Raw genomic sequence first — 22,851 nt, forward strand, 5'->3', positions numbered from 1 at the left:
AAGTGTTTATTAAGTAACTCCACTTTAATTATATCCTAACTACTAAAAAAGAGGTAACTAAGTAATGGGTATCGACTGCGCATCACATCTTCAACCACCTCCATAAATTTTAAAATTTTAAAATTAACCTTCAATAAAAAGATAAAAATAGAAGACAATGTTTTTATATTTTGTTGTTGAGTGAATCCGCAAGTGTTAATTTGAAACAATCATGTTCGGAATTACATAATACTGAACTTAGTTCCAGATTCAAAATAACATTCTAATTATTCAATGCATAATAGAATATTATGTTTCGTATTAAATAATTCATAAAGTTTTTCTGGATCTAGAACTAAGTTCCGTATTAATTTGGAAGACAATCACTAAATTTAAAGGTTCTAGATTAGTAAATCTATATATATGCCTGGTCCAGAATGAAACAAAACTCTCACTTTCGGATTACATAATCCAAAACTAACAAAAGTAATCACTTCCAAATTATGTAATCTGAAACTCAAAAATAACAACTTCCAGATTATGTAATCCGAAAAAAAAAAACATTTCTGGATTATGCAATCTGGAACTAACAAAATAACAACTCCAAATTACATAATCTATAACCTAATTAAACAATAAAACTATTGGATTACCTACTCCAAAACCTATTTAACAAAATAAACCTACCGGATTATATAATTCAAAACTCAACTAAACATTCACCGATTTACGTAATCTAGAACCAATTTATCAAACTAACAGATTAAAACACTTCCACCAAATTCGAATTAAAAACACTAACAAATTCAAACAAACAAAAGTACTAACCTTGTGGTGGATAAAGAGTGATTGGAGGAGAGTGTTTGGAAGAGAGTTTTGGAGGTAGAGGTGCGTCGTTGTTGTTGCTGGGAGTGAGAGTGAGTTTTAGTGTGAAAAGTGAGAAGTTGAAAGTTAGGTTAAAGTAAATATTAGGTTATTTTTTTTAATATTATTTACTGAAGGATATAATGGTAAAATTAGTTTTAGTATGGGATGGTTGAAGAAGTGATGGAGGTGCTGGAAGGAGTAGTCATGGGTATCTACAGTCCAAAGACCTCAATTTTTTCACTCCCTTCCTCTCTTATGGTTGTTTTCTTCGCCGGACATCCATAGTTCAGACAAAAAGATCATTTTGTCCTTAAAAAATAAATTATAGATTGTATAATAAAAAATAAATTCTTTAAAAAAGTACTTTCTGAATTACAAAATCATTAATATTTAAATACTTTCCGGAATATCTTATGGATTATATAATTCATAATATATATATATATATATATTTAAAGAAACTCATTCTGGATTCTAGAATAAGGAGAAATACCTTCTAGATTTTATAATCCAGAGTTTTTCCATATGAGGTGTGACAAGAAGCTTGGAGGTGCAGGAAGATACATCCCCCTCTTATTTATAGGCAACATGTACATATTTGAAGTAACTACCATATTTGTATGAGTTTGTTAGTAAATGTTGTTGGCACACTTTCCATTTGATTGTCCTAACAAATTCTCATCTGTCCTCTCCAATAAAGCAAGAGGTAGAGGAAATTCATGACTAAGAAGTGGCAACCAAAATGCTGGAAAAACTTATTATGCATCACATCATTATACTAGAGGATATGTTGTGGGTACAGAACAAAGCATAAGCCATTATGGCTAACTTAATCTTTCCTTAGCAAAGGTATATGAAACAAGGGTGAAGATAGTGAAGTGAGGAAAGGTTGTAGAATATGTAGTCCTTGAGAAGCAAGGTCAACCTGTATTCTTCATCCCTGCAGCAATCCCATTTATGGTGATAAGCAAAGCATCTCTGATTTTACGGTTGTCATCATCACGTCTTAACCTCTTCAGTATCTCCACCTGCAGCATGTTCAAGGGATTGAGAAAGGGAAGTCTATTCTCAATCAGCCTCCTCAAGCTCCTATTGTTCTGCTGAAGTTTCTCGTGCCCACTAATCACTAGTACAAACTTTTCAGCTGTCATGAGCTCACTTCTTAGTTCGCGACCAAGCTCTTGCCTCTCCTGTGACACAAGGACTTCATCATAGTGCTTGGCTATAGGAATGTCTGCTTTCCCCAAAACCATCTCAATGAGGTCTATGGTACTTTGGAAGAATGGCCATTCTTTGTACATGGCTTTTAGATCCTCAGTGAGACCTTTCTCGCAAGCTCCTTCTAAACCTGCTCCAACTCCAAGCCAAGCTGGAAGAACAAATCTCGTTTGTGTCCATGCAAACAGCCAGGGAATTGCACGAAGGTGTCCGATTCCTCTTGAGCTCTTCCTTCTTGCAGGGCGGCTACCTATGTTAAGGAACCCAAGTTCTGCCTCTGGTGTGGCTTCATGGAAGTAGGCCAGGAATTCTGGATTTTCATACACTACATTGCGGTAACACTGGCAACTGATGTTTGAGATCTCTTCCATCACATTACGCCATTTTTCTTCTCGGGGTGGAATAGGAGGACGAAGGGTTGCAAGTAGCACGGCTGTTGTATATATCTCAAGTTGTCTAACAGCTATTTGTGGCAACCCAAACTTGGCCTCCACCATCTCTCCCTGCTCAGTAGACCGAAGCGTTCCCTGCAATGCACCATCGAAAAAATATTGTTCTTTCAAACAAGCAATTATTCCTTAATAGCTAATACTAGTAGCTATGAAGCTCAGAATCCCTCTTATATGGTTTGTGTCCCTGTGTCCAACAAGTATCAAACAATTACAGGTGAACAATACTCGTACTACACGTATCCAACAAGTATCAAATAATTACAGGTGAACAATACTCGTACTACACGAATCGATGAAGTGTCTAATTCAGATGTTACACCACTTCCTTAAAGAGGAATAAAGTCTCTGAATCAATTAACCAACCAAAATGTTGGTGGCAAAACTTTTACAACTATTGCTTCATACTACTAATTTAAATTTCAAAAGGCAAACTTTTCAAAACTACTAATGGTACAGGAAAAAATAATATTTTGGAAGGGAAATGAGACTGAAATTCAGGTTTTCAAAGACCGAGTGCAATGATGCATAACCTACCATCACAGACCCAGGGGGCTGGGACTGAATAGCCAAATATGTTGGCCCTCCACCACGACCAATACTGCCTCCACGGCCGTGGAATAGTGTAACCTTTATACCATAATCATTGCATGCTGCTACAACATCCTCCTGAGCTTTGAAAAGTTCCCAGGCAGCGGTAAAGCGACCAGCATCTTTGCCTGAATCAGAATATCCAACCATAACCTGGATATACAAATTTATAATTCTCTCAGGTGAATTTCACGTTACAGCCATAACAAAAACTGAGATGAATCTCGGATTAAAAGGGTACCTCTTGATGTCCATTATGGTTCTTAATGATGTGTTCATGGTACCAGTCTATTGATAAAAGTTTTCGGATAACTGAACCAGCTTCTCTCAGGTCTTTCACAGTTTCAAACAGAGGTACTACTCGCAACCTATTGTAAACATGTCAATAAAATCAAACACTCTACCTACATTGCTAAATTATCCAACAAATTACCACAATCTCACCATAAAGCATCACAAAGTTTCTTTTCACCAGTACCCTTAAATTTTGCCTAGTAAGAAAATAGTGCCACTAAAAAGATATATAAGTTCCACCTAAGGTTCCATACTTACGTTCCACCAGGACATGCTTTTCCCAACTCACCAATAGCAGCAAGCCGTGCATCCTTCTGTAAAAGTTCTACTGCAAGGACGTCACTTGCCTGACAATCAAGTATAAACCATTATTATCAGTGTGAATACCAATTTCAATTTTTCAAGTTTTTAAACAACACTATGTTCTTCACAGCTGTAGAGTTGAAATGCAAAAAATATTACATGAAAAAAAGTTATCAATAGCAGCTTGACAGAATATAGGGAAAATAACTTATACATGCAAAATCAAGTGTCAAGAATAAAATTTAAAAAAAAAATGACTTGATGGTTATTAGAGCATGCAAGTTAGTACACCATTCAGGCCAGGTGAGACTGGAATCTGCCATTGATATTGTGTAAACTGTATGCACAATTAGTAGTAGCAAATATCATACGTTTGAGGCCATAGAGATCACATAAGCTCCTAGTGAATCACTCCCTAGTTCAGCAGCAATTCGGAATGTATCCAAGACTTCTTTAACATCAGAAGGAACCTAAAAGAAGAAATCAAGATATCAATCACAAATAACTATGAACATGGACAGAAAGAATTAAATTATTACATGCAGTTCAACTCTCTGCACTTTAGATGAATAAGAATGCAAAAAGAATAGTTAACTTTGATCGGGTGGTCACTGGTGACAATATCATGACAGAATTGAAAAGAGTTTGAAAGAAACAAGCTATAATTTGTAGTATTCTTTTTAAAAAAAGAAAAAAAAAGTATATTTGTATTGGAACTGCTTCGTGATCAAATGTTCTTTTGTATCTTGGTTGCATTTTCAGAAATAACATTAGATCTTTTTTTTGAATTATAATGGGACATGGAAATTAGATGTTTGTGCCATGATTAGAAGAATATGAAAAAGTATACATGAACTTAAAGTCTACATTAAAAAAAGAAAAAAAGGAATGAGCATGTAGCAGATCAAGGTATTTTTTTTTTCTATTGAGTGAACATTTTGGTCCTCAAAGATAGTGTCATCAGTCGTCAGTTTGGTTCTTCGATAGTAACCATCAAGATGGTCTTCTAATGTCAATTATTTCATCCAATGGGTTTGATGTCAAAATTTGACATTGATGAACTATTTTAGTGTATTAATCATTGAAGGCCAAATTTGAAGACACTTTCATTGTATCAATGACCAATATAGGTGTTTACGTTTTTTTTTCAACTGCAATAGGAAGTTCGATGATGAACAATTGGGTGTGTCAGTAACTGTAGTTCGTTAAACAAACTAAGGCTATTAATCCAATTTTCACCTATGAAAGATCACAATGGGTGGTTTTGGAACTAATCGACATTCAGCTAATCAAATAGAAACGTGAGGAGAGAATAACTTCAATTTTCACCCTTCAACTACGAAATCAACTCTTTTTTTCTAAAATACAAAAAGAAGCTTTCCTGTCCCACAAGACAGCTTGCCAAATAGGTGCTTAGTATACTAAAAACTATAACCATCTCACTAACCTCTATACTAACTGGAACTAGAGGCCTCTTCCCTTTCAGTTCTTTTATTAAAAAGTCCAACTTCTTTTCTTCATCCCATTCACTGTAAGTACCCATATCTAAATACTCTGTTATTGCATCAAGTGCTTCTGCATGTCTCCCAGATTCCTGTCATAATTAAATTCTCAGGTCAGAACTGGCTATCTAAGAAATAGTAAACATACAATTTAAATCAGACCTGACGCAAGTCGAGCTTCATTAACACCATTCCAAAGGTAGCAACTCTACGAATCAGATCAGCAAGCCGGCCATCAGCTAGCACCCCGGATCCACATGATTGCTGAAGAAATGGAGAGTTACATACTAATTGTGCACAACCCTTCAGGCACAAGAAGGAAAGAGAAAGAATACCAGAGATTCGTAACAGAGAAGCAGAGGTTCCAAAAGCTGATCAGATGTTTCATAGTACTCCAAAGGATCATAGTCACATGCGACATCCTCAAGAAGTAGTTCTAATCGTCTACGACTTCTCTCAAGCTGAAGAAGACATTTGCATTCATTGGATGACAACTCAAAAAAAAAATTCAAAGCAATCTTTTTAGAAATTGTCTACATATCCTCACATTCTGTTCAATTTTTTTAAACCAACATCTGTTGGCAATCATTTTAAGTCATTGCAGAAGATGTACAAATGTCAGGAACTTATCAAGCACGTGCAGAATATAAAGCCAATAATGTATAATTTATTCTTCACATACAAACAATACATAATTAAAACCAGCATAGATACAGTCATTTTTCAAGTACCAATCACTAGGAAAAAATTGAAGCAATACCTTATCCTTAACATTCCCCAGGACGATTCTATAAGGAGCGATTCCAGGAAGTTGAGGAAGCATTGGCTCTAAAAGCTTCTGAAAAGTGGACTTTCCTGTCTGGGGTTCCGCATACAATTTCTTTTGACCAAAAGAAGATGAAATTCCAGCTGAAGAAGCACTGGAATTTGCTGAACTTGTTCCTGATAATTGAATATTGGGATTGGCATTTTTCGATGTATTTGAACTCAAGGCAGCCCCGCCATCCTATCAGTTAGAAAAAATATGTTATTTAATATGCTATGGCAGTATCAGAAGTATCATAATCACGGAATTGAACTACCTTGTGATTAGATTGTATGTAATCAGGTCCTGGAATGTCTAGTCTAGGATGCCGAGATTCACCATTTTCTACACAAAAGAATATGTCCAAACAGGATATGAATTGGAATATTAAAGATGCCCCATTCCTCATGTATGACAAAATAGAAGTAATTTAGGATTTTTAGTTTTCATGCAATGAAATGAAAATATGTGGGTGGTTCTAGGAAACAAAAATATGGACACCAATGACATAACATAGGATATGCTCAAAGAACTAGATAGAAAATATCAATTCCATTATGTGTACCAGCAATAGAAGGTAAATGAGCTCTTGCTGGAAGTTGTGTTGGGAGTGCGGGACTTCTATTCACAGATTGGTTCCAATTCTCACGGGGATTCTCATGTTTAGCTTCTGCAGAGGAAGAGGTGACCATCAACTCTTAGATACAGATTATATAATAGTATCAAACTAGCAGTTCATTTGATGGTAATCTTATATTATTAAAGCTAAGAAGCAGAAAAATCAGAGAAAACTTCCAGGAAATCACACAAAGCTCTCAAGCATCACCATTCACCACACACCAAGTCTGTTGGAGTCAATTTTAAATAGATGAGACTTAACTATGGATTTGATGCAAACTGACCCCTCCATTCTTAAGTCCAAATTAGTGTTAACATTTTAGAAGGCATGAATTAAAAAGTTAGGCTTAAAAAAAGAGGAAAAAAATTGAATTTGAATGATTTTAAAGCATTCAAATGTGATTTGCACCAGGAATTTATGTACTTTTGACAATCAGTGCTTTGTGGTCTTATAATATAAAACAATGATGACTATCCATTGGCATTTGGAGGATGGCCCCCAAATATAAAACTCAACAGGCAAATCACCTAGAATGTCATGTGCCAGTCTTGACAACCTATCACTGCACTGGTTCATGGATAGCTCAAATCTGAGGCTGTCCACTTCCCGGATATAGAGATCAATTGCCATCCATCTAGATAGAAGTGAAACATCTTTTGTGACCTGAGTAACAAAAAGAAAAACACTTGAGAGAAACTATTATATCTGTCAAGATTTACAGGGTTAAAGCAAATTGGTAAGATAAATGTTCTCTGGCACTGAAAATCCAACCCAAGATTGGACAAAAAATTCTGGTGAGTTGATGATATTGTGTAAATTACATACACACAACAGATGTCTATAATTGAACCAGTGAGAACATCCAACCACCACCCCAAGAAAATTATAAAAAGAAATATTTCAGGAAGTATTTAACATAATAATAGGTAGCCAACTTTTATTCCCCTTGACACTTCTCCAAGTTCAACAAGCATTAAAATTTCCCTTAACAAAAGCACAATGGCATGTTTAAACTTTAAAATAATAAAATTGTCACAAATGTTCAGAAAGCATTTAAATTTTCCTTTACAAAAAGCACACAAGAAATGTTTAAATTTTAAATTAAAAAAATTATTACAAAAAAATGATTACTGCATTACTTGAAAAGTTCTCCCTCGTTGAAAAGACCTTCCACTTATTTATAAAGGGAAATCACTTTGTAAAGTATGGACAGCATGAACTTTAATGGATGTTGAAAATGTTCACCTTTGCTGTCACATTTGGGTTTCCATCTCTATCACCTCCCATCCAAGATCCAAACTTTATGGGAGTGCAGGTCAAGGGAAGTGGCTTTCCTGTATGCTGCGAGGGAGAATAGATTGTATTGAAAATCTTAAAGAGAACTCAAAGCCAAGACCATGAATTAAAGATGAAAGACCTTCTTTAGAGCACTGCTGACACGTCGTAAGTAATGAGGGACAGCTTTCCATAGTGACTGGTCCACAATGTTGAAACCTGGGGGAATTTATTGAACAAACAGTTCTTATGTGCCAAGTATAATTACCTTCTTTTACTGTGAACCAAATCATGCAAGTGCTGACAAATAGAATAATGAAGCAGCTTACCAGCTCTAGCTTCATCAACTGGAGTGGGCTTTTGGCGCCTTAGTTCATCTGTCTGCCATATTGAAGTTATCTCTCTCACCTAACAAACCAATTGTGCTCTATCAGAATAGTAAAAATATTTCCAGAAACAAAAAATTGCACACACCATTTCGTAATTAAAGGAGATTATCTGTCATTTAAACACAGCATTTTTTTTATCAGCAATGAATTAATGAAATTAAAGAGAATACTTTAGGGGTGTCCCAACCCATATACAGATGACACTCCAAATTAAGCATCCATCAATTACAGGCAACCTAAGTGACATACCACTTAGTTCCATAACTATAGATCTTTTTAAGGAGCCACCTCTTCCCTACTACCCCAAAAACTGGTTCAAATTAGAGACCAGCAAACCTAAACCAGCTAATACCAACTGGTTTCCAGCATCCTAAAAACTCCATACAAAACCATTAGCATTCTGCACCACCACAGCACCTTCCTTTGAGAACATCTTCAAAAAACGACCCCCTCCAGCATCTACTTCTCTGACGTGCCCCTGCAAGTTCACATCTGACAGAGATACACACTTGCTTCTTCTTTCCTTGACCAAGAAATGAGTTCTAGGATTCATATACTCATTCATACCAAGCTCCCAACAACCACTCAAAATCTTATCACAGATTTTGCTCCAGCAACTAAAGCCCTGATTCTGCTTAGATTACTCCAAACCAGAACATTACAAAGCATGAATTTATTCCACCTAGATACCACCTTATACACGGCTTATTCTGCATGCCTTCAATGTGATTCTGCTATACCTCCTAGATGGTTTAGCTAGCAGCACATCAACCTCTGACCACACCTTTTCCACCCTTGACCAGCACATCTAAACTTACCTCTGCCATTTAAACACAGTAAAGCGGCTTTCTAGTGTGAAAATATAGTTCAGAAAAATTACCAGATCTTCAATCACCATTTCTCGATCTTCAGTGCTAAGATCAGGTCGATCATTATAATCCAAAAGATGCTACATGGAAGAGGGGGAAAGTAGTTAGAGACTGATGCTTATATGACAATATAGATTGAAATTTTCATGCTTTTGGAAATATTTTCTATGGCCAAACAAGGTCATAAAACTCACAGCAATTCTAACGTGTTTGAATTGTAAGGTTCGACGGTTAATCTGAGTGGGATGAGCCGTGAGAACAATTTCAACCTCCTGTAGCAACAGAAATCAAATTGAATTTTAGAAGCAAGAGAAGCTGGAACTAGATTACCGATTTAAAGACCATCAACGTAAACCTTGCCTTCCAAATCAATAACAAAAAAATAATTATATTGAAAGGTTCAAAATTACTAATCTTAGTCTGCGTGGTGCATTCAATAGTTTCCAAAAAAATTCAAGGAAGCATCGCAGAAGTTAGGATGAAAAAGTTCTCATAGATGTTAGGCTAAAAGCTTTATACTACTCACGGAAGGCCACTTAATTTGAGTTTCATCTTTGCTTATCAATCTATGCACATGACATGTAAAGAACAAAACAAACCTGCTTGCAGACTGTGTCATAAAGTTTTTCTGGGGGAACTCCACCCTGCACCAGCTGGTTAAATATATCATCACAAGATTTTGCAATTTGTGCCATATTCCCTCCTTTACGAACCCTACAAAAGCACAAATTCTGTAAAGGACTACCCTGCCTAGCAAGAACAGACTAATCATCAAGTAATGAGAGTAAAAAAACTAATAAGCTGTGATCGAATTACCTGTGATGGGTCTCAGCTATGCCCATCAAAGTAAGATAGTGGCTGAAGGCACGGGCAAGGGTGAAAGCTTCTTCTAGTGTCATCTTTGACAACTCTGAAGCCAACTGCTTCTCAAGCAGCTCTGCCATGTTCAAAATACCAGCCTGCCTCATATTACAACCACTCTGCCAAAAAGATAAATTGAAATCAGTGCCACCCCATTTTCACGTCCAAGATTCTCATCACAAGAACTCACACCACATGCACCATCACAATCCACAACAAACAAGAGATCGCAAATCAGCTGGGTCATCTCTTACCACATGAACCCCCATCCCCATGCATCATGGTTCATGAAGCACCAATGCATATATAAGAATATCCCAGAAACAGTAAAAAAAAGTAAAAGAGTAAACAGTATATTATGTTAGTCTATCACAAACCACCATGCATGTTAAATTTCCTAATTTTTAAGCAACATACGAAACTTCAATTTTAATTTCTGTCTGGCAGAGACTGCAAAACTGACAGAACATAACAATTAAAAACAAAACAAAAACAGGTAATAGGAAGCAAAAGAAAAAGATCCCCATGAGAGAAAGAAAATGGAAAAGGGTGAAAGGTTGGTTTGACCTGAGCAAGGACTCGAATCCTTTCGAGTTTGTCAACTAAGTTGGTGCCAACTTCGCGCTGAAGAATGTCATTGAGGAGATTCCCCAGCAACCTGCAGTCATCGTCGAAGCTCTGGAAGGAGATTTCCTCAGCAACATCGTCAGTGATGTCAGTCATTGTGAGGAAAGAAGGAAGATAGGAAATGGAAGAAGGAGAAGGACTGAGGAGTGTTATTAAAAGATAGTAGAGAAGAGAAAGTGGGGTCAGTGTAAAAGTTGAAGGAAACAAAAGAACATGTGGCAAGCAGGCACAGCGGGAACCAAGCGGTTGCTGTTGAAGTGTGAATGGAATGGAACACACTCCAACTATTGTAACCTTGTACACTTGTATGGCATCTATGTCTGTAACTGTCTCTTCTCTCATTTCATCTCATTTCATCACATCCTACCCTCTAATCACTGTCCCCATTATTGCTCTTATTTTATCTTCTCTCACTAAACCCACCATTTAATTTAATCACCACCCTTCTTCTACCATCATTGCATATTCAAAATCACTTTTTTTTATCTCCAATGGGACAAATCTTAAGTTTAACATATTCCAAAACCAGCTATTTCATCAGAAAGTCTACTTTTAAAAGAAATTACGTTTCTTCTCTCTTTTTTACAAGTCTTTTTAACTATAGATGATTTTGGCTAATGCCATGGTTGAATTAATAATAGCAGATCAGATAAAATTAATCAATCACATTAACATAATAGAATATAATGAAATCAAAATGCTAGTATACTGAATGTTTTGTAAAAGTTGTTTTATAATATAGAAGTTAATTATGAATCTGATCTGTGTTCCATTAATTATACACTTTTCATATTCTATATATAAATCACACAATACATCAATTCTTCCTTCTACTTCTATTCTCTTCATTTAATCCTGTACTACTAATGTAAAGCCTAAATGTACTCAGTTCATCTTTCTTAATAAGAAATACAAATTCAATTTTAATAAAAAAAATACCAAAAACTTTTAAAGCATCGTATTTTTCATAACTATTTTTAATACGAGATAATTTCGTTTAAAATAACTTAAGCACTATTCCTCTTATTAAAATGTCAACTTTGATTATTATTATTATTATTATTATTATTATTATTATTATTATTATTATTATTATTATTAATTTTCATAAAATATAATTTTTTTAATTTATTTTTATTATCATTATTACTGATGTAATGTATATCTAACTTTATTACTTTAAAATATTTATTATTATTAATTTGGTATGATTGAATATACGTTATGACATTATTAGTTAATTATATTTTAAAAAAATTTATAAGTTTAAATTAACAGTATTTATAGAAAGTGCTAATATATTTATTTTTCCCCACGAGAAATAAATAAAAAGGATGGAGATAAATTAAATATTTAGAAGAGAAAAAAGTAAAGTAAAAATCATTTTAAAGTAATAGAATTCACTAAATTATTTCTCATGTATTTTTTATTATCTCTTTCTTTCTATCCATTTTCAGTTTGTTATTTTAACTTATATTTTATTTATTTTTATCTATTTTTGTCGTATTGTTAATTTTTCATCTACTTTACCTCCAGCTTTTGAAGGCCCTTAAGTTGAGAAAGTGATGTTATATGAAAGAGATGGTTTTACATCACAGTTACGTCTCTGGCTCGAAATCTTCCTTTATAAAAGCTTCACACTTTCTTTCACTGACACAGTCACAGGTATCTTTTGATGAGGTGCCTTTTTACATGCCAAATGCGATTTTTTTTTCTGATTCATCCCTAAACCTCGAAATTTCAACCACCAACCCAATTATTTCTCTCACACCCACCCACCTCTTCATGGATTGGTTCTGTTCTGTTGCACACTTGGACACCATATTTAGATGTCTTTTTCATATTCACATTTTAAATAAAACATTCTATTCTACCTTATATTTATAGTTGAGACTCTCATCATTCCTATCCTTCTTTATATACTTGTAGACTTTGTTCCCTAATTTATTTAGTTAAATTATATATAGTCATTCTTCACTTATATGGACAGATTGTCATGTTTCTATATTTCTATAAGGATAATGTATTTGGATATTACTTTAGAAATAGATTGATTATTTTCAAATCATCCACCTCAAAATTTTCATGATAAGATTTTAATTTGCAAATCAAATATTTATGAAGTTTTTTACTAGAAAGAACTAAAAGATTTTATTGTTAATCACAATGAAGTTTCAAAAGATTCTCAAATATGCATGAACTTAACCGCATGTTTGGATCAGGTGTGGTGTACTGTCCTTTCAAATGGAAGTGAGGGTGCACCTCCTATTTGAATTAGTAAATAAAAAGAGATGGGAAGTGAAAAAACGGGTGGATGGAGGCTCGAACTTGTTTATTACCTTTGTAGAAAAGTAAAAGGGAGATGAGCAAAAGTCACATAAAAGTGTATAGAACGATCTATGTATCTTCACTTTTATTTACGAGTTTTTCTATGAATTGATCAAACACTACACCTTTGTACCATTTTTTTAAACTATCCATTACACATATAATAAAACATAAAAAATATAACTAAAATTATAAAAAATATTATTTATAAAAGTATAAAATATATTTATAATAAAATCAAAGTTATATATATTAATAAAAATAAAAAAGTTAGTTATATTATAAAATTTATATACATAATCGATTAAATTAATATATATAACATATATATTATATTATAAAATTTATATATGGTTATATATTATATAAAATCGATTACATATATAAATTTATAATAATTATTAATATAATTAATTATAACAATATAAATAATTATAATATAATCATAAAAGAACTAATAATATTATAATATATTTATAACAATAAAAAAATTTATTAATATTAATAATATAAATATTAAAATAACAATAATATTTAAAATTAATTTATAAAATAATTATATTAATTAAAATTAATTTTTAAAATGATGATAATAAATATAAATTAATAATAATTAAATAATATTTTTATTTTATTTTATTTTATTTAGATCAAATATTTAATAATATAATTAATAATAATAAAATAGTTATTTATATAAAATAAATAAATTTATATAATAATATTATTTCTAATTATACAAAATAAAAATTAAACTAATTATTTTTTAAAATATAAGAATAAATTTGTGAAAATGATGAGGAAGTTATATATTTTTTTAAAATAATTATTCAACTGTACTGGGAATAATTTATAAAATTTTAATTAAATCAAATCTACACAAAAAATACTTCATATTTCATTATTCAAACATTATACCTTTAAAAATAATTTAAAATACTCTCACAACCATCACATCAATCACATTTTTCAATAAATTTTTCTCATACCCACTTTAACGTACTTCAATCGAAATACACCAAACTTTATTCGCACTTTTTTCTCAATCCTCACACCTTTAATTTTCCACTCCCCAATCCAAACAAACAAAGCATAACTTATTCAAAAGTCAATAAATTTTCATACATTAGTAAGTTTCCTCTTGTTTGTTAGTACCTTGATTTTTTTTCTCTAAAGATGTTCCTGAATTACCTCCACAAAGAGCAATAGAATTTATGATAAACTTGGTACTAGGATCATGACATGTGTTTATAGCCCTATAGGATGTCACATCTATAAATAGTAGATTAGAAAAATAAATAGAGAAACTATTGGACAAACAATTCATGAGAACTAGTGTTTCTCTTTAGGTAGCTCCAATGTTGTTAGTTAAGAAAAAGGATGGCACTATGAGGTTGTATATTGATTACCATCAACTTAATAAAATCACCATTAAGAATACATATCATCTTCTAATGATCAATGATTTGATGGATCAACTGAGAGTTCTTGTGGTATATTCCAAAATTGACATAAGGTCAGGTAATCATCAAATTTGAGTTAAGGCGAAAGATATTCAAAAGACAACATTTAGGACAAGATACGATCATTGAAAGATTTTCTAAATTATCATTGCATTTCACTAAGATAACATGTAAGGGTCAACCTTTTAAATGGAATGAAACATGTGAGTTTGGTTTTCAAGAGTTGAAGAAAAAAATTAACATTTGTACCTGTTTTAGTTCTTCCTTCCCATACCAAAAATTTTGAGGTATATTGTGATGTCTTTGGACAAGGATTAGGATGTGTACTAATGTATGAAGGAAAAGTGGTAGTTTATGATTCACGACAACTCAAACAACAAGAAGTTAATTGTCCTACACATGATTTAGAATTAGGTGTAGTGGTGCTTGTATTGAAAATATGAAGACATTACTTATATGTGGTAAGGTTTGAAGTTTTCAATGATCATAAAAGTTTAAAGTACCTTTTCAATAAAATAAAAAAAGTGAACAAAACAAGAAACATAGTAGATTGATGGAATTTCTTAAGGTTATGACTTTAAATTGCAGTATCACCTTGGGAAAACAAATATAGTGATAAATGCTACATGTTAAAAATCTATACATGCATCTACGATGATTGTGAAGGAATTAATTAGATACTTTAACTTAGGTGTATAACTAAGATTTATAGTTTATGCTTATGAATGTTAAAAATCTCATGTGGATTATTGGAAGAAAAAAAGGGAGCTCAAAAAAGCGATTAATTTTTGCAAGAAAAGTTGACAGTCGGGATAAAAGGAAAGGAATTTGAATTCCACAAGGGTTCTAATAGAATTATCAAATTTAGAGATAGAATTTGCATACTTGTTGATAAGTGCCAGATTTCAATAATATTTCATATTAAAATACAAGCATTTATGGATATTAATTGATAAAATAACCCCTAATTTATGAATTTAAACATTTTTACATATTTTGTGATTTTAATTTGAATAAGAACAATTTATTCCCAAATTTGTGTTAATTTCAAGATTCTAGGGAATATGGAGATGAAAGGGCAAAATGAAAATATACAAATCTAAAAAGGAAAGTTGGAACGCACTAACACTCACCCAAGCTCGCCCAAACTCCCTTTGTTGAACAAGGTGCTTTGATGTCCCCAAATCCAAGAGGAATGCTTGAAGACTTTGTTGTTGGTTTTCTGTGTGTGTCTAGTAGCCTTTGAATTGTTAATCCACTCTTTAAGATGATCCAAGGTTAATTGAATCTTAATCTTTTTGAAAATATGAGTTTTCTAAAGAGTGTGAAATTTCAACCTGTTGAAATGTCGATTCAACCGATTGTTTGACACTTAGTGGCTTTTAAAATGAGTTTGAAAAGCTTGACTTTGTTTTGACTTTGCTGTCAAACTGATTCAACCTGTTGTTTCGAGAATTCAACTCGTTGTTTTTTTGAAAATCTTAACAGAATTTTGTTAAGTGGTTTTAATCTATTTTAAATGATTCTAAGAGGTTTTGGATCATCTCAAGTGTGGAATAGTTTTGGGTCTTGTACTTATGAACTTTAAGCTTTGATTTACCTAGGTGTACTATGTTCCCTTCTTCCTTGAACATTGTATTTTTGTGTGTTTTGGTGTGGTGTCGTTTCAGAAGGTGTTTCTGGAAACTTTGTGGTTTGCCAAAAGTGGTGTGTGTTCTTGAAGGGTTCAAGATCATCACTTTTGGTGTGTGGTTTGTAATCTAGGTTTGATTACTGGTTGATTTTCTGGAATCAAACTTAAAACAGTTTTCTATTGGTTGAACAAATTTTTAATTTGATTGATTCTTCATAACTTTTCACTCTACCTTCAATACTTGCAAAAATCTTTCAAAAACAATTCACCCTCCCCTCCCTCCCCCCATCTTGTTTAAGGCCTCTAATTCTAACAATTGGCATTAGGAGCTGAATTCTTGAAAGTCATTCAAGTTTTCAATTCTAAAACCTTTTTAAAATAGCTGAAAAACTACCCTTTAGGGAGGATGCTTCAATAAACAGGTCACCTTTGTTTTGTGGACTGAACTATCAATTTTGGAAGGTTAGAATGGAAATCTTTGTTGAATCGAATGATAGAGGAATCTGGGATGTTATTGTAAATAGGCCTTTTGTTCCTAAATTTGAAAAGGATGATGTTTTCATTGAAAAACCTTGGTCATAGTGGACTGAAAGGCCTTAAAAACATCATCACTTCTGCTTTAAATTCAGATGAGTTTTTCAAATTCTTACAATGTACTTCTGGAAAATAGATGATGGACATCCTTGAGGTTACCCATGTAGGCACCACTAATGTGAAGAGAGCAAGGAAGCATGCTCTGATTCAAGAGTATGAAATGTTTAAAATGCTCAAGGGGAAACAATCTCGGATGTGCAGAAAAGATTCACCCACATAGTGAATCATCTCATCAGCCTTGGCAAGATCTTTGAAAGGGAGGAACTGAACATCAAGATCCTCAAATGCTTGGATAGATCTTGGCAACCAAAGGTCACTATAATTTTTGAATCCAAGAATTTGACAACATTGACCACAACATCCTTGTTTGGTAAGCTAAGGGAACATGAGCTTGAGATGAACCGACTTAATGACCAAGAAAATGAAGAAAAGCATATAGCTACTGGTCATAAGGATTGTCATGACTCAAGTGAATGCAATGATGGTGAAACTCTCAACTTGCTCACAGGGAAATTTGACAAGTTCTTGAAGAAGAACAACAAAGATAAAAATCAGCCATCAAACAGGTACAATAGCAAGAATGTTAATCAATTTAATTATACAAACTATACTTGTTTTGGATGTGGTAAACAGGGTCACATCAAGTTTGGATGTCCAAGCAATGTGAGCAAAGAGAAAAAGGGGTTACAAGAAGCATGAGAAGAAAGGAAAATCAAGAAGAGCATACAATGATGATTCATCCTCAAGTTCATCATCTAAGGAAGATGAAGAAGTCAATCTGTGTTTGATGGCGAAGGAAGAATCTATATCAAGCAGTGTAACTTCAAGAACTTCTATTAATTTTGAAAATTATAGCCAACTTCTTGATGCCTTCAAAGAAACTCATAAGGAAGCTACTACGCTGGCCCTTTTGAATAACCAGTCGAAAGGGTTAAACAACTTGTTGGAAAATAGAGTCAAGACCTTGGAAGAATAGTTGAGCCATTCAAAAACTGATTTTGAAACTTTGGAAATAATTTATCAAAACTCTTCTTGCAAGTGTGTTGATTCTAGCTTTTGTGAAAATTGTGAATCTCTGCAAAAGAAAGTTCATTATCTTTTAAAAATTGTGGACAAGTTTTCCAAAGGCCAATCCAATCTTGAAATTGTTCTTGTTTCTCAAAACTATGTTTTTGGAAAGGCTGAGTTGGGTTTAATCCAAAAAGCAAGAACAAACCGGTTTCAAAACCTTTTTCAAGTTTCTTTGAAAAACAACCTATTGTTTTGTCGAAACAACTGGTTGAAAAGTTCTTTTACTGCATAAAAATGAGTCACACTGTTAGATTATGCAGAGTAAGAAGGTTTTCTATTCCCAAAGGTAATTTGAAATGGGTTCCTAAGGTTCCTACTAACATCATTGGACCCAAATTCGTAAGGGGACCAAATCTTGCTCCTTGATCTTGTTTCTTGCAGGGTTCTTTGGCAAATAAGCACTTGAGGTACCTGGACAGTGGCTGTTCTAAGCACATGACAGGGGATAAAAGCAAGTTTTTCAATATTTTCCTTAAGCAAGAAGGTCATGTGACTTATGGGGACAACAACAAAGGGAAAATTCTCGAAAGATGAACCATTGGAGACAAGAACACCTTCTTGATCAATGATGTGCTATTTGTGGAAGGTCTAAAGCATAACCTCCTAAGCATAAGCTAGTTGTGTGACAAAGGTTATCAAATAACCTTCAAGCCCAACACATGTGAGATAAGCTTGCCCAAATCATAAGAAGTTTTGTTGCTTGGTAAAAGAATCAACAACGTTTATTTACTTGATATCTCACATTCTACATCTATTGGTTACCTTCTAACCAAACACGAGGAATCATGGTTATGACATAGAAGGATAACACACATCCACATGATCATCTAAATAAATTGATTTCAAGAGATCTTGTGGTAGGTTTACCCAAACTCAAGTTTGATAAAAAGCGGATAATGATATCTTTCTTGGTTATTCCTTAACTAGTCATGCTTATAAAGAATAACAAAAGACTTATGACTATGGAAGAGTCTATTCATGTTGTCTTTGGTGAAACTAACCATACAGAACAAGAATCTATGAAGAGTTATGCAGAAGAAGATGACCAGACCACCATTCTGTAGAAGCTGGAATCCTATCCATAAAAACAACTGGTTGATTCTGCGAAATAACCTGTTGAAATTCTGCACCAGGATGATCTTCTCAAGAAAATGGAGATTTTTTTATAAATCTTTCAGTGGAAAACATCATAATCATGTGTACAAGATGAAAAAGGCCTTGTATGGGCTTAAGCAAGCCCTAAGACAGTGGTATGAGAGGCTTAACAATTTTCTCTTATCTCATGGCTATGAGAGAGGCAAAATTTATAAGACTCTTTTTATTAAAAAGTCAAAATCTACCATCATCTTGGTTCAAATTTATGTTGATGATATCATATTTAGTGCTACTAATGATTGCTTATGTGAGGAATTTGTTGTAGCTATGCAAGGGGAGTTTGAAATGTCTATGATGGGAGAGTTATCCTTCTTCTTAAGGTTGTAGGTCAAGCAATTAAAAGATGACATCTTCCTAAGCCAAACTAAGTACTGCAAGGAGATTCTCAAGAATTTTGAGATGAAAAACTGCAAAGAGGCATCCACACCAATGTCAACAAATTGCTACATGGATGCTGACTTGGCTGGAATAGTAGTGGATCAAACAAAATTCAGAGAATTGATTGGTTTCTTGCTTTATCTCACTACTAGCAGGCCTGACATCATGTTTGCAGTTTTCCTATGTGCTAGATTTCAATCAAATTCAAAAGAATCCCACTTCAAAGCTGTCAAACGATTTCTAAAATACCTCAAAGGCACAACCAGTGTTGGTTTATGGTATCCCTCTCACTCTTCTATAAATTTGGTTCGATATTCTGATTTTGATTTTGCAGAGTGCAAGTTGGATAGAAATAGCACAAGTGACACATGCCATCTTCTTGGAGCAATCATATCTTGGCATAGCAAGAAGCAAGCTTGTGTGGCTCTCTCAACTACAGAAACTGAGTATATAGCTGCTGGTAGTTGTTGGGTACAAATTCTTTGGATCAAACAACAACTAGAAAACTTTCGCTTGATGGTCAACAAGGTGCCTTTGCTTTGTGATAACACAAGTGCTATCAACCTCACTAAAAATCAGATTAAATATTCAAGGACTAAGCACATTGAGATTCGCCACCACTTTATAAGGGATCATGTGAGCAATGAGGATTGTGAAATTCAGTTTATTGAAATTGATAAGCAACTTGCATATATCTTCACTAAGCCACTACCTAGGGAAAGGTTTTTCTTCTTAAGAAATGAGTTGGGTATTCTTGATTCTCTTTTCTGCCTATGTTGTGCAAATTTGTGTGTGTCCTTTTAAGTCTGGTTTATCCTGCTACTATGTATGCTTTGTATATGCACAGATTCTGTTTTGTAGGGTCTATCAAATTCAAATACTACAACACAAGCAAACCATAGATTTGTCTTCATCAAATAGGGGGAGATTGTTGAACAATGTGTTTTGTTGTCTCCAAATCCAAGAGGAATGCTTGAAGACTTTGCTGCTGGTTTTCTATGTGTCTCTACTAGTCTTTGAATTGTTAATCCACTCTTTAAGATGATCCAAGGTTAATTGAATCTTAATCTTTTTGAAAGTATGAGTTTTCTAAAGAGTGTAAAATTTCAACCTGTTGAAATGTCGATTCAACCGATTGTTTGACACTTAGTGGATTTTAAAATGAGTTTGAAAAGCTTTACTTTGTTTTGAATTTGAAGTCAAACTGATTCAATCGGTTGTTTCGAGAATTCAACTAGTTGTTTCGATAATTCAACTAGTTGTTTTTCTGAAAACCTTAACAAAATTTTGTTAATTGGTTTTAATCTGTTTTAAATGATTCCACCAACTTTTTGATTCTTTATTTAACTGCTTTGACCATTTGATTGGAGTATAAAAAGGTTGTTATATGCTCCTTGGCATTAACTAAGAAAGAAAGATTAACCAATTTTTTTTTCAAGATTTCAAAGAGCTTTTGGATCATCTCAAGTGAGGAATAGAATTGGGTCTTGTACTTCTGAACTTTAAGCTTTGATTTACCCAGGTGTATTATGTTCCCTTCTTCCTTGAACATTGTAATTTTTTGCGTTCTGGTGTGGTGCAGTTTCAGAAGGTGTTTCTGGAAACTGTGTGGTTTGCCAAAAGTGGTGTGTGTTCTTGAAGGGTTCAAGATCATCACTTTTGGTGTGTGGTTTGTAATTAGGTTTGATTACATAGTGAATTCTCAGTGGTTAGCTGAGGACTGGATGTAGCTCTTGGTTAAGAGTGAACCATTATAAACATCTTGCGTGATGTTTTCTATTCCTACACTCATTAAACTCTTTTAACATTGTTTTTCAAATTTATTGGTATAAATAACTAGTTGTTTCGTGAAAACAACTGGTTGATTTTCTGGAATCAAACTTAAAACAATTTTCTATTGGTTGAACAAATTTTTAACTTGATTGATTCTTCATACCTTTTCACTCTACCTTCAATATTTGTGAAAATCTTTTAAAAACAATTCACCCCCCCCCCCCCCTTTTGTTTAAGGCATCTAATTCTAACACGCTTAAGCCACACACTCTAGAGAATCTTGCCTAAGCGAGCCCAATCTCGCCCAAGCAAGATCACTCCAATGACGTTGGGTCTTTTTTTTCGTGCAACTCACTTAGGCGAGTCCAATAACGCCTAGGCAATAAGTCACTTAGTCCAAACCTAACTAGGTTAAATATGAGGCTTGAGGAACAACCCTAAAAATAATCATTAAGTGGATTGGAATCCAATTGGGAGAATAGAAGATGTTAGAAACCTTAGAAGAGGTAGTCATCAAGGAGAAACATCTTGGATCTTCTTTTCCTGCTCTCCATGCTTGTAATAGCCAACATTAGTGACCAATTATATCCTTTGGGATTGGAAGTAATATGTTAAAACTCTTATGTACTGAAGTGATATTTAAATATAATATTTTGTTCTTGATTGATGATTGGTATTGTCATTTTATTTGTAATGCTTGTTTCTATGATATAGATCCTTAGATTTGACTGGAAAGTACTTCTAAGTTACCCAAATGATAATTCTTAACATATTTGAATGCTAGGAATAGATTTGAAATGTTAATTGCTATCAATGTCTAATTGTAATGATAAGAAGTTTTTATAAATATACAACGAATCGATATTTAGGATACTCTCTTAATAATTTTATATTTGAGGAATCGATATAAACAATTTTTATACGGGCATCAATATCAATCAAATGATAGAATATTACCTTGTTAACAAAATACAAAAGAGTAAGAAGGATGAATCTCAATCCCAATTTTTCCAATTGAAGCAACAAACTATTTGACTTCTTTTCTTTTTAATCATTGCAATCATAACAAACTCCCAACAAACTTTATTATTTTGTTTTCTATTTAGTGGATCTTATACTTGGTTATTCAACTGTTCATTCTAGGTTCGATATCCGTCCTTAGGGATAAATTATTACTTCTAACAATGCGGTGCACTTTTCGTAAAGTAGTCATCACTTGTAGAAGAATATAATGGAGGAAGTTCATAAGAGTAACTTAAGTACTCATCCAAATGCTACGAAGATGTATTAAGACTTGAAGAAAATATTTTGGTGGTTCGGAATGAAGAAGACGGTGGTAGAATTTGTTGCATGTTGTTTAATATGTCATAAAATAAATGTAGAACAGAGAATGCCTTATGGGGAACTACGATCCTTAGATGTTTGATAATGGAAACGGGAAAGCATATCCATAGATTTTTTGACAGGTTTAACAAGGACTACGTTTGGTCATCATGCAATTTGAGTAATTGTGGACAAATTAACAAAATATGCTCACTTTCTACCTATTAACATTATATTTTTCTTAAAAAAATAGTTCATTTGTACATAAAAGAAATTAATAGGCTACATGATGTACCTTATAGTGGTGCTTGTATTTGGACCCTGAGTAGACTAAGATTAGATTAGGGTTACAATAACCTAACTAGGATTTCAATTGGGCTTTTAAGGCTTAAGAAACCTAGGATGGTTCTAAAAAGGAGAAGGTGCATGCAAGAAGCATTTTGAGCATGCTCAAAAGTGGAAAACATGAGTGGAAAAATGACATT

At 33.4% G+C, this 22,851-nt stretch overlaps 2 protein-coding genes across 2 annotated transcripts; one reads left to right on the plus strand and one right to left on the minus strand.

The window, feature by feature from the left end:
* Positions 1–1,589: 1,589 nt before the first annotated feature.
* On the minus strand, positions 1,590–11,175 carry LOC137828994 (phosphoenolpyruvate carboxylase 4). The gene is made up of 20 exons (XM_068635792.1): positions 10,589–11,175; positions 9,977–10,140; positions 9,760–9,874; positions 9,355–9,432; positions 9,172–9,240; positions 8,232–8,310; positions 8,045–8,121; positions 7,873–7,968; positions 7,155–7,290; positions 6,574–6,678; positions 6,286–6,353; positions 5,964–6,209; positions 5,539–5,664; positions 5,366–5,467; positions 5,149–5,295; positions 4,073–4,171; positions 3,657–3,745; positions 3,346–3,472; positions 3,051–3,257; positions 1,590–2,591 (listed from the first exon to the last, which is right to left on the minus strand). The coding sequence occupies exons 1-20, from the start codon at positions 10,988–10,990 to the stop codon at positions 1,767–1,769; spliced, it is 3,357 nt and encodes a 1,118-aa protein (XP_068491893.1). The 5' UTR covers positions 10,991–11,175; the 3' UTR covers positions 1,590–1,766.
* An 8,164-nt stretch (positions 11,176–19,339) lies between these two features.
* LOC150025781 (secreted RxLR effector protein 161-like) lies at positions 19,340–20,131 on the plus strand. Its single transcript, XM_090304732.1, has 2 exons — positions 19,340–20,018; positions 20,118–20,131. Exons 1-2 carry the CDS (start codon positions 19,340–19,342, stop codon positions 20,129–20,131), a joined length of 693 nt encoding a protein of 230 aa, XP_090160858.1.
* Positions 20,132–22,851: the final 2,720 nt, after the last annotated feature.

Source organism: Phaseolus vulgaris, chromosome 7, assembly GCF_051622355.1.
Source record: "Phaseolus vulgaris cultivar YP4 chromosome 7, ASM5162235v1, whole genome shotgun sequence".
Lineage (NCBI taxonomy): Eukaryota > Viridiplantae > Streptophyta > Magnoliopsida > Fabales > Fabaceae > Phaseolus > Phaseolus vulgaris.

Excerpts from the sequence above, each read along its gene's own strand:
- LOC137828994 (XM_068635792.1), bottom strand. The coding sequence starts at position 10,990 with ATGAGAGAAGAGACAGTTACAGACATAGATGCCATACAAGTGTACAAG. Across the intron at positions 8,311-9,171 it reads AAATGGTGATTGAAGATCTG|GTGAGAGAGATAACTTCAAT; the intron begins GTAATTTTTCTG and ends TTGGTTTGTTAG. Across the intron at positions 2,592-3,050 it reads AGCCCCCTGGGTCTGTGATG|GGAACGCTTCGGTCTACTGA; the intron begins GTAGGTTATGCA and ends GGTGCATTGCAG.
- LOC150025781 (XM_090304732.1), top strand. The coding sequence starts at position 19,340 with ATGGATGCTGACTTGGCTGGAATAGTAGTGGATCAAACAAAATTCAGA.